The following is an 11,900-nucleotide window of genomic DNA, read 5'->3' as shown; positions in this document are numbered from 1 at the left end:
GGTGCCTGTGCACCTTTCTTAAGCGAGAGAGCACTCCGCTTTCCCAGATCACGTGACGCCCTTGGTTGGTTTTCAGCGTTAAGAAGAGTCATTATTTAGACCATTGATTCCCAAAGTGGGCGCTACCACCCCCCAGTGGGCGCTGCAGCGATCCAGGGGGGCGGTGATGGCCACAGGTGCATTTGGGGGCGATGAGTAACTGCTATTAAAATTTTAAAAAAAATTAATTTCCAGGGGCTGAGTAATATTTTTTCTGGAAAGGGGGCGGTAGGCCAAATAAGTTTGGGAACCACTGATTTAGACAGTGATTAGGCCAAATGTGAGGTGTTTATTGCAAAATGGTGAGTCCTTGGCAGCTCTCTAAAGGTTGTTCATTGGTTGGTGCCTTTAGAATCGGTCACTGGGCACAGGAGTCGGCACAGGACAGAGGTGTCCCTGGGGTGGGGGCACTGCCTGGCATCAGATGACGCAGCATGAAGTGCCCGGCAGGGAGTCGGTGGCATAACTCGCCAGGAAGAGCGGCGGGAGGGCCCAGGGATGCTGACTGAGAGCCGCCTGACTCGGGTGTGCGGGGCTGGGGGTCGGAAGAGGAGCATTCCAGCAGAGACCTCGGGGAGGTGAGGGCATGTCCTCTTTAAGGCCACCCCCGAGTTCACGTTGGCGAAAGGGGTCCCGCTGCAGGAGGCCCGTTTTACTTTGTGTGGCGGTAGGGCCTCGCCTGAAGCATGTGCACACACAATGGATTGGGTCTGCGTCGTTGGCTTGTTTGTTTGCTTTAACTGGCCCACTCTGGCCGCGTGGACAGGAGAGACTGGAAAGAGGGAGACAGTCAGCTTGTCACTAATACCTGACCCTTTGGTGGGGCCGTTTGCTTTAGCTCCTCAGTCACAGGGTCCCTGGGCTGAGGCCTGCACATTGGAAGCCCCGCAGGGAGAAGAATGTGCTGTCTGTGCATGGTGCTCCGCTCCTCGGCCCCGCGGCCCCGCAGCTGGGCTGTTGCGAGCCCAGACTCCCCTGCCCAGGCCCCAGCCGGTGCCACCTGCTTCCACTTCTGTGCCCGCCGAGCTGCAGGGCGGGCAGCCAGGGCTCCGCTCCGCAGGTGTGGCTTTTCCCTCGGGACCACATCTCAGGATGAGAGGCCTCGGTGCTGGGAGCCTCTGAACAGTCAGGGACACGTATTTGTTCAGTGTGTTTGATACACATGCTCCTCGCATTACGACGGGGTAACGTCCTGATAAGCCGGCCCTAAGCTGAAGGCATCGTAAGTCAAAATGCACTTAGTGTAGCTAACCTGTGAGCATCCCAGGTTGCCTCGCCGGCTGCACACGGCCCAGAACACCTACAGTAGCCACGCTGGGCAAATCGTCCAACAGCGGCTACACTGGAGAGTGCAGGTTGTTGACCCTCCTGATCACGTGGCTGCCTGGGGCCTGCATCGCTGCCCAGCATCTGAGAGACTATGGTACTGAATATCGACAGGGAAAGATCAAGGTTTACAATTCGAAGTATGGCTTCTACTAAATGCATATCGTTTTGGCAACATCGTGAAGTTGAAGACTCCCAAGTCGAGGCCCGTACTTGGGTACTGGGATTAGGCCCATGTCCGGCTTTGGGTGGCAGGGTTGGCAGGGCCGGGTTCACTCGTGCAGTCATCCAACCTGGGACCTGGGAGGTGCCTCTGGGAGCAGCCCCGGGGCAGGCGTGAGTCACCCACCGCGCTTCAGGGGAGCAGATGGGGCTGCTGCTGGTTCCCGCACAGCAGTTCCGTGAGGGCGTGTGTGTCTGATCAAGCTGTGATGTAACATTGTGCAGTGTGCAGTGCAGGACTCTCTTTGGCTAAAGAGTCTTACGTGATGGTAAGGATACTGGGCCTTCCCCATTCTGGCATTGGCTCTGGGCCCAGGCAGGTCCCAGCTAACCGGAGACCACCCCCTCCCACTTCCCGCACAAGTGCACGCCAGGAACTGAACGTCCCCGGTCGCTTGGTCGCTCACAGCCGCCCTGTGTCTGACGTGTCCCCCCTCGGCCTGCTTCCCTTCTGCCCAGGCTTTGACTTCAAGACCTGCAATGTGCTCGTGGCGCTGGAGCAGCAGTCCCCAGACATCGCCCAGGGCGTCCATCTGGACAGAAACGAAGAGGACGTCGGTGCCGGAGACCAGGTGAGAGTGCGGAGCCCGGGCGCTGGGGCAGGACTCAGGCAGTGCGGCCGCTCTGGCCCTGCTCTGCCCTGTGCTGAGGAGCTGGCAGGGAAGTTCCTGAATAACGGGTTAATCACACTATGGGGTGACCCCTCCTCCTGGGGGACCGCAGGGAGCTGCACGCCCCTACTTCAGGGCAGCGATGTGAGGGCGCCGCGGGCTGTGGAAGGCTGGGGTTGCTGATGCCGATTTGGGCTGTCTCCCCTCTTAGGATGTTGGGTGGCAGAGACCATGCCATCCCCTCCACAGGGCCCAGCTCGAGTGCTGCGTGCCCGAGGCACCCGAGTGAGGTTGGAGCGCAGCGGAGGGTTAGCTCTGAGGACAGCCGCCCTGGTCTGAAGCGGGTGTGGCTCAGTGGGCTCTCTCCCCGCTGCAGGGCTTGATGTTCGGCTATGCCACCGACGAGACGGAGGAGTGCATGCCCCTCACCATCATCCTTGCTCACAAACTCAACGCCCGGATGGCAGAGCTGAGGCGCTCGGGGGTGCTCCCCTGGCTCAGGCCTGACTCGAAGACCCAGGTGGGTCTCTCCTTTGGTTCCAGACACACCTCAAGCCCCCCATCCTCTCATTCCCGTTAAGGCCAAAATGTGCAGTCTGGACACACAGAATTGTGGATTTTGAAAAGAGTATTTATTTGAAAAATCTTCAGCTCTAGATGTCCCCCCCCATTTTATTACGAAAAATTTCAAAAGTACCGGAAAATGGAAAGAAATTTTTTAAGATTTTTTTTTTTTGCCTTCTTGGCATATGTTGATTCTGGTAATATAATTCCCCAGTTCCTGCCACAAACTTCTGAACGGGTTTCAAACTTTTGGTCACTACCCTGCCCCCAAGACAGGTCTCCACATCTTGAGCAAGGTCTGGACGCCGCCTGAGCAAGGATCGTCTGCATCTGTCTGGGCCTTTTCCTTTCTTTCTCATAAAAACACCTTCTCTTTGCTGTTCCTGCCTCTGGCCCTTGGGCCCTGACCACCGGGCTCCCCGCAGAGTGAAGATCCCCACGGAGGTCTGTATTCGAGGCCCGCGGTGATGCCAGCGCTCGCACACCTGGAGGCCTCCTGTCCACCTTCCCTGTCCACCTGCTCCTGTCCTGGGGGCTCCCTCCCCCGGCTCCTCTTCCACATCCCAGTGGGTTCATGGCTCTTCTTCCACCCTTGCTCCCCTCTGTCTGTGCTAGTGGACCCACCTGGGCTCCCTCAGCTCCAAATCTTCCACCTGCAGTCCTCTCCTAACCACCACCCCATTTTTCACTCGCCCTGCAAACCAACCTGCCCAGGAGCCCGCTGTGTGCCGCCTGGGCCGGGAGCGAGGCCCACTCTGGTACCCAAGCAGCCTGTGTGCGGGTGTGGGTCCCCTGACGGAGCCTCCCGGCCCCCGGACCCCCAGGCCGCTGCACTGTGGGGCACTGTGCCCGGACCCGCTGCGAGGCCTTCTCCACCCCCTCCTGGTAGAGGAGTTTCCTCACCTCACCTGCGCTGACTGAACAGGATGAGTCTTTCCACCTGAGCAAACTCCTCCTGCTGATACGGGAGTTGAGTCGCAGCACGAGGCTATTTTTGCAGCAGGTCAGGGGTGTGTTTTCCGTGGTGCATTTTCCCGACATGATGAGATAAGAGCCCTGCTTGAGCCCCGAGCTCGGAGGCCACTGCTTTGTGGGTCTGCAAGGACGCCGCTGGGGCTCACGGCCGAGGGGAGGTCGGGGGCAGGGGCAGAGGAGACGGGCCTCAGCCGCCCCTTGGGATGTGAGCCTTCTCCTGTGGCCCAAAGGGCAGATCTAGCCCTAGAGCCAGTAGGGCCTCCCCTTCTGAGAGCCCCCAACTCCAGCCCCTCCCACAGGGCTCTGAGTGTGCACAGCCCAGCAACTAAGGGTTGCTTCAGTCCACAGATGTGGGTGTGCATCGCCCCTCTCACACGATGTCATGTGGGCAGGGTTCCTTCTCTCCCTTTTCCTGACCTCACCCTGTTGCTCTTTGGACCAGGCAGGATGCAGAGTGGGAGTGTGACACAAGTCCAGTGTTGCATGGACATCCGCGGGCCTGGGGCCGGCAGACACTGGCTGCAGGCACAGTCCCAGGAGGGCACTGCTTGCTGCCCTGTGGTCCTGTCGAGGCCCTGGGGTGGGAGCAGTGCTGTGCCTACAGCCAGTGTCTCTACCAGGGCCCCTGGCATAGCTTCACTCCTGCAGGCCCCCACACGCCAGAGCCCCTCGGGGCACTGCTCTTGTGGGTTCACACTGACTGGGTAGCAACGGGGCCTGTGGCTCCAGCATAGCCCTGAGGGTCTTGAGTGACAGCTTCCTGCTGGGCAGAGCCCCCGCCAGGCCACACAGCTCCCGGTCAGAGCCCGGCTTTGCTGGCTGTGTGACCTTGACCAAGGCATTTATGTTCTGGACCTCAGCTTTCTTGTCTTTAAGACGGGCTGGTAACAGCCTCTTAGAGCTTTTGGCATGGTTCCTGGCATACAGTGCATGCTCGGGCCATGCCGTTTCTTTAACCAGCTTTGTCTGCCGTGCTCACCGCTCCTCCCTCTCACTTGCCAGCCCCGGCTGCCCTGGCTGCTCTCCGCCTCACAGCCCGGCCAGGCGGGACGCCAGGCTCTCCTGCTCACTGAGGTGTCAGGAAAGGACGGGAGCAGCGTCTCGTCTGTGCTGCTGTGGGAATGGCACGGGCTTTGGACCAGGCAGAGCAGGGTTTGGCTCTTTGGCTTTTCTCTGACGAGCGTGTGGCTTCAGACAAGTGGCTTCACTTCTCAGAGCCGTGTTCTCATTTGTGAAACGGAGCGCACAAGGCCTGCCCGGCTGGAGTGGCTTACAGAGTAACTGGTCCTGCACAGAACGGGCACAGCCTGGCCTCGCTGGGGGCAGTGATGCTGGATCTGTCCCTGTGGCCTGATCTGGAGGGTGCTGCAGGCAGGTGCCGCCCGCCGGGTGCTGTCCGCTTCCCTCTCATTTGCCAGAACACCCAGAGCTGGCAGCTCCCTCGGCCTCAGCCAGTAAGTCACTGGCCCTGTCTGCCTCCAGAGCTCCTCCCCGAGAGGCTGGGACAGCTGGCCCGCGGCCTGCAGACTCCTGTGTCCTTGAAAGGAGCCAGAATAGCTGGGCCCTGGGACATAGAGGATGAAGGGAGGGCTTTGACCAGGGGATACTTGTTGGCACCCAGAACCCTCTGAGATAGCAGTAAAGGGGTCCAGTGGGTCATAGAGAGACAACTGTGTAAACCCCGAGTCTCCAAGGGGCACTAATTGTGGCACAGGTGGGACTAGCTTATGCCTGATGCCCAGCCATCGCATAGCACTAGGCAGCTATTCAGATACCAGATGCGTCAGATGAGCTTTCCTGCAGGCCCTTGGAAGACAGCAGGCCCCTGGCTCCTGGGAGCCCTGGCTGCCTCTGTGCCCAGCAGCGATGTGTCCTCCGCTCAGAGCAGGGCCTCACGAGTCTCCTGCCCTTCTGACCGACAGGTGACAGTGCAGTACATGCAGGACAACGGCGCGGTCATCCCCATGCGCGTCCACACCATCGTCATCTCTGTGCAGCACAATGAGGACATCACGCTGGAGGACATGCGCAAGGCCCTGCAGGAGAAGGTGATCCGGGCCGTGGTGCCCGCCAAGTACCTGGACAAAGACACCATCTACCACCTGCAGCCCAGCGGGCGCTTTGTCATCGGCGGTCCCCAGGTGCGCCCCGGTCTCTGGATGAGGCCCTGGTTTGTCTGTTACTGGGGTGCTCCCTCCCGGAGCACAGACTGTAGGGGGCTGTGTGACTCAACCAGGTCTGGCCTTGGGCAACTGTGAAGTCAGCTCCCTCTCTGTGAGGCTTGCTGTGTACCTGTCAGTACCTGAGGGACGGGGACGTGTCCCCAGGATTCCTCCACCTGTGCTGCCTGGCCCTCCCACTCCAGACAGCCCATTCTTTTTTGTTGTTGTTGTTAATTCTCACCCGAGGTTATTTTCCCATTGATTTTCAGAGAGAGTGGAAGGGAGGGGGAGAGGCAAACAGAGAAACATCTATGTGAGACACATCGACTGGTTTCCTCGTTGCCTCCCCCATGTACCCCGGCAAGGGCTGGGGATCTAGCCTTGCAACCAAGGTACATACACTTGACCAAATCGAACCTGGGACCCTCCAGTCTGAGGGTCGATGCTCTATCCACTGAGCCAGACTGGCTAAGGCCAGACAGCCAATTCTTGATGCCATGCTTGCCCAAGTGGCTGCTGCCTCACCTGCTAATGTGCTAACTCGCATCGCAAATGACTGACCTTTACCGGGTGGCGCTCACGGGTCTTTGCCACAGGCTCCCTTCAACTCCTGTGGGCATGGAGGTGGGCAGTTTATTATGTGGACACCTGCTGCCCCCTCTCTCCTGCCCCGTGGGAGCGAGGCCACGGAGATTGGTATGGCATCTGTGCGAGGCTGCCGGCCACTGTCGGGGCCTCAGCTGTGGCTGTGCTGCCACAGAGCAGAAGCCCCGTAACAGGCCTGTGACCAGGCGAAGTGCAGGAGCACAGCTGGAAAGAAAGGCCACGCTGCTTGTATTTTCTTGCAGGACCTCTCCAAGGCTAGAAACATGAGTGTGGACGTGATCTCTAACAGGGGGGAAAGCAGGCACTTTTCTCTAATCATTTAACACAGAGCCCTGGCATCTCCACTGCCGGGTGTTGCACAGAGCAGACACGGGAGGAAATGGGCGCCATGGCGCTTATGGGCGGCACCAGCGAGGTCCTGGCCCGGCCGTGCTGATTATAGCGCAGTTGCCTCCTGCAGTTGGATTTCTGCACTGTGATTGGCTCATGAAGCAGAGGCAGTGGGGGCTGGCTGCCATCCCAGCGGGCTCATCGTTTGCACTTTCTGATGAGGCTCTGCCGGCTTACTGACTTCCAGCTGGTCAGTGACTGGTCTGCTCTGGCCGACTCCAAGCCAAGGAGTTTTTGAAACGTGCCCTTGGGCCACCGCAGGGCACCCTTTCCCAGCGGTGGTTCTGGCCACCACAGTGCCTCAGTGTCCGCTTCCCAGGCCCTGGGGCTCGGCTCTCATCTCCATTTCCCCCTCTCCTCCTGCAGGGGGATGCGGGCGTCACTGGCCGGAAGATTATCGTGGACACCTACGGCGGCTGGGGGGCGCACGGTGGCGGGGCCTTCTCCGGGAAGGACTACACCAAGGTGGACCGCTCGGCGGCTTACGCTGCCCGCTGGGTGGCCAAGTCCCTGGTGAAAGCAGGGCTGTGCCGGAGAGTGCTTGTGCAGGTGGGTCCCCGCGCCCCGGCCCAGCTCTGGCCACAGCATGCAGCTCTGGGGGTCGTGTGGGGCACTGTGGCCAGGACCCTGAAGCCCGGGGAGAGGACAGAACCTCAGGGAGAGGGCCATGTACAGAGCCTGTCACCCCGAGGACGGCAGGGCTACTGGACAGACGGTGCGGGGAGCGTGTGGGGCGAGAGGAGCCTGGTGCGTGGTTCCAGCTGCCCTTCCGGAGGACATGGGGTTTCTGTGGGGGGCAGAGCCCTGCCACCAGCTTTGGTGCCTGACCCTCGTCTCCCCCGGAAGGTTTCCTACGCCATCGGTGTGGCCGCGCCACTGTCCATTTCCATCTTCACCTACGGAACCTCGAAGAAGACCGAGAGAGAGCTGCTGGACGTGGTGAACAAGAACTTCGACCTCCGGCCTGGCGTCATCGTCAGGTAAGTCCACTGCCCTGCGCTTGTGGGCAGGACAGCTCAGCTCGGCGGGAAGGGAAGCAGGAGGAAGGACGTGCAGCCCCAGGAGCAGGGCGTCTTCGAGCCCTGGGCCCAGCACATGCACACCCAGGAGCAGGGTGTCTGGAGCTCAGGTTGAGGAGCCGCGTGAGATCCTGCAGGCCCAGCGGAGGCCAACTCCAGGTGGGAGGCCTCAGGAAAGGCAGAGGCTGAGTGGCTAAGGATTCAGGCAGCAAGTCTAGTCCCATCTGTCCTCACTCTAATGCCATCCCTGCTTTCTAGAGCGTGCTAACTTGGCGTTGGTCTGGGCCAGGTCAGTGGGGTGCAGAGGAGAAAGGCACCGCGGGGCTAGAGTGCACTCCAGGCCCCTGATTGGGGTTTCCTGAGCCTCTGAGCTGCTTCCCAGGGGCCAGTGACAGTGACAGCCACCCACAGACACGGTGTCGTGTAGACAGGACATTTAGGGGAAATGACCTGAGTGGTGACACTCCTCGCAAAGACTGTACTAGGCTGCTACTCCTGCGCCTGGAATTCGGAGAGAGACTCTGTTTCCTTCCCATGGAAATGACCCTTCCTTCTGCGGGCCTCGCAGGGACTTGGATTTGAAGAAACCCATCTACCAGAAGACCGCGTGCTACGGCCACTTTGGAAGAAGCGAGTTCCCGTGGGAGGTTCCCAAGAAGCTTGTGTTTTAGAGCCGGGAGCTGGCCTGGCCCCGGAGGCATCTGGGCGGCCGAGTTCCTCTGTTCCAGGACCCCGGCTCCCAGGTCTCCCAGACTGAAGGCGCTGCGTGTGGCCAAGAGGGTGCCTTTCCCCACGCTCCCTCCTGGCCCTCGGACTGAGCCCTGTTCGTCATCATCACGAATGGCAGGAAGCAGGCAGCTTCCCGGTGCTGAGGACAGTCACGGGGTTCCCCTACCTCTCCCTCAGACCAAGGCGATGCTCATTTAGTAGAAAAACCATCCCTCCAGGAGTTAATCCCCGCCCTCGCCCGCCCCCCCCCAGCCCAGGCCCTGACCGGCTCCTGCTCACTATCTCCCAGTGGGAGCCAAGGTCAGTGAATCTCCCAGCTCTCTGGCCAGCGCCCCGAGCTAGGGTCCCCCGCCCCCTGGCCAGGCTGTGGCAGGCACAGAGCAGGGCTGACATGGTCTGAGCTAACTAACCACTGGTGCCATCTCTTCCTCAGTCCACGTGCTAGGAAGCACCTTCGTCACCCCGTTTATAAGCGGGGAGATGACACACAGACCATCCAGGGAGCTTTCACACGGTCCCACAGCCACAGCATCAGGAGGCTGGGCCCCACCCCCAAGCTTGTTCCAGAGCCAGGTCTGAGCCATGGGGACGCAGACTGCAGTGAGGCTGGGCTTCTGGCCTACTGACGAGAGGTTGCTGCGAATCAGGGGATTAGCCACCAGCTCTTGGGGAGCCCTGGGCAATGACCTGCAAAGTCAGGGAAGAAACAAAGCGGTTCCATTTGCCTCATTGATACCAGGAAACCGTTCAGGGTGAGCAGGTGGGCTGGAGTCTGGAGTTAAGAGGCAACCATATAACCCAGCCCCTGATGCTCAGGCTCAGGCAGGGCTGGGCTGTGTGGGCCTCGGGTCAGTGGCCCGAGTCCAGTCCAGTCCCAAGTCCCACACGTCTCATGTTCAGTGTGACCTTGGGGGCAGGGCTTGAAGCCCAGTGGTGGACAAGTTGGCCGAGATGTCATGGGAGATTCCTCGTTGCCTGGTGGCTTCTGGGGCGGCAGGTCCACTCCCGAGGAACCCGAGGTGTCCTCGGTGCGACAGGGTCTTAGAAGTTGTCTGCTACACCTGCTGCTCCATCCATGGCTGGTACCACTCACCCACCTGTCCTCAGCTGGGCCTCTACGTTCATCCCAGCTCCCAGACCACAGGCTCAGGGAGGGCCTCCACGGGGACCGGGCTCCTTTCCGGGCACACGGAGCTGGCTCTGGCGGGGCAGCAGCCGGATGGCTCACGTGGCGCGGACAGCCTGCTCCTGGGCTCTGGGCCTGACCCAAGACCCCAGGGCTTCTCTTTCCACAGGGAAAGGACGCTCCAGGGCAGGAGCAGAGCCCCAGTTACCCCCAACCCCAGAGCTTGTGGGGCCACAGGGAGCTCTGCTCCCCGGTTCTCCGAAAGCCGCAGGTGCTGTTCAGGAAAGGGAGGTGCACTTTGCAGGTGGCGGAGTTCCTCTAACTCAGGTTATAGTTGAAGTGAAAATCGGAATTTTATACCTTCCTCACCCCTGGAGGAGCAAGATCTTCTTTCTCTCTGTTGTTTATACAGAGTCTGTGGGCTCCTGCTGGGCAGTGAATAAAGACCAGCAGAGCAACTCTCTACACTTAGTTGTTTTTGTCTGCAAAGCCTCCGAAACCTCCCCTCCGAGTGGCATCACCTGGTCCCCCCATGGCTCAGCAAAGTGGGGGTCCCCCCTTGGCAGTCCCCTAAAGTGGGGCCTTCAGTCCTTGGGCACGTGGTGCCCGTCCAGCATGGATTGACGTTTCCTCATCCACCAGCTGCTGCGTTGTCACTACACTGCCATAGTCACTGCGTACCACAGGCCAGCCAGGCACACGGCCGAGGAAACCATGTGCCATGGGGAGAACCTGAGGCCCAAGGAGGGTTGGGAATGTGCCCAACCTCAGATCGCCAGGCATTGGTGCCTGTAGTCCTGGCCCGTTTCATCCTTCTACCCGGCCTGCGTATTATGTACAGTAGCCTGGCATTAAGGGTGGGGGGTGAGGGCTGTATTTGTCCAATGGTTGGATGAGCAGAGTGGAGGTAGGGTCCTTTAAATGGTGCTCGTCCCCTTTCACACATTCTGTGAGGAGAATGAGCAGGTGGTTAGAAATGGTCACGGCAGCAGCCTCCAGGATGTGGTCCTGAGGCCCACACACAGCAGGCGCGGAGGTGGAACCTGTTTATTACAAGCGCACGGTGGGCAGAGGCAGCTCTGGGGAAGCGCCATGGTCCAGCTGAGGCAAAGCCTGGGTGAGGAGGCTTTGGTGAGACCCTGGCCTGAGAGAGGCGGACCCAGGGTACCAGCAAGGGCAGGCGAACAGAAATGTGACGGAGACGAGGAGAAAACCACAGTCAGGAGGGTCCCTCCTGTGCCCTGAGAAGCCACTACGTGAGCCATTCAGTGAAATGTTTTTCCTAGGAAACAACACATGTTTCCCAAGCACATCTACAAACAAAAACACGCAGAACACACTGGAATGCTTGCCTGTGGGGAATGTGGTAAATGAGTGGGCATAAAGGCCAAATAATTAGTGGGAGCAAGATCTGAGCCATGAAGCCTCAAGTGTCAAAATGTCAGGGAAATGTAGCAAAGGAGATGGAGAGGGAGCGGCCTGTTGGGGAGGAGGAAAGTGGGGGTGTCCATGAAAGCCAAGTGAAGACTGTTTCTAGGATGAAGGAGGGGCCACCTGTGTGAGATGGTCCTGATGGGTTAGATGCCTGAGGCCTCTGCCCATTGACTTCCGCACCTCATGGAGGTCATTAGTGACTTGGGAAAGGGCAAAGTCATTAACAACACATGGTCACATGGTAACCCTGTAGTATCTCCAATACATTCTGATTAGAGTTCAAGGGGCATAACTAAGCTGTGACTGCCCCATGTTCCTGTCCATCACCTATCAGTTTACCCTCACTCTGGGCTTCATTCCCACCCCCATTCCAGACTCCCTGTCTTCCAGACTCCCTGTCTTCTTTGGCTTCCCCAAATAGGCCCAGCTATTCCTGCCTCAGGACCTTTGCATATGCCATTCTCTCTGTGATACTCTTCGCCAGCCTTTGAATAGATGTTCCAGCTCATCCTGTAGGTTTCAGATGAAATTTCTCTGTTTCTGAAAAGCCCATTCCTTGATAAGCTCCCTTTTTTATTTTCAGTTTTTGGTTCAGCGTTTAACAAAATGTATAAATATGTATTTCCTTGTTTAACCAGAATCTATGTAACTTATAATAAATAACTTTAGCAAGGCTCCTGGATGTAAAGTAAATATT

The 11,900-nt window shown here is 58.9% G+C and overlaps 1 protein-coding gene across 1 annotated transcript in view; it reads left to right on the top strand.

Annotated features, from left to right (window-relative positions):
* Positions 1-8,827, top strand: part of MAT1A (methionine adenosyltransferase 1A) — a 15,156-nt gene extending 6,329 nt beyond the window's left edge. The window contains exons 4-9 of the mRNA XM_006100982.3: positions 2,047-2,159; positions 2,575-2,718; positions 5,660-5,878; positions 7,262-7,444; positions 7,742-7,875; positions 8,483-8,827. Coding sequence (XP_006101044.1) covers positions 2,047-2,159; positions 2,575-2,718; positions 5,660-5,878; positions 7,262-7,444; positions 7,742-7,875; positions 8,483-8,585 — 896 coding nt within the window. The 3' untranslated portion in view covers positions 8,586-8,827. The remainder of the gene's footprint in view (positions 1-2,046; positions 2,160-2,574; positions 2,719-5,659; positions 5,879-7,261; positions 7,445-7,741; positions 7,876-8,482) is intronic.
* The last annotated feature ends 3,073 nt before the right edge of the window (positions 8,828-11,900 follow it).

This window comes from Myotis lucifugus, unplaced genomic scaffold, assembly GCF_000147115.1.
Source record: "Myotis lucifugus unplaced genomic scaffold, Myoluc2.0 scaffold_335, whole genome shotgun sequence".
In the NCBI taxonomy this organism is placed as follows: Eukaryota; Metazoa; Chordata; class Mammalia; order Chiroptera; family Vespertilionidae; genus Myotis; species Myotis lucifugus.
This window is presented reverse-complemented; position numbering and strand designations above follow the sequence as displayed.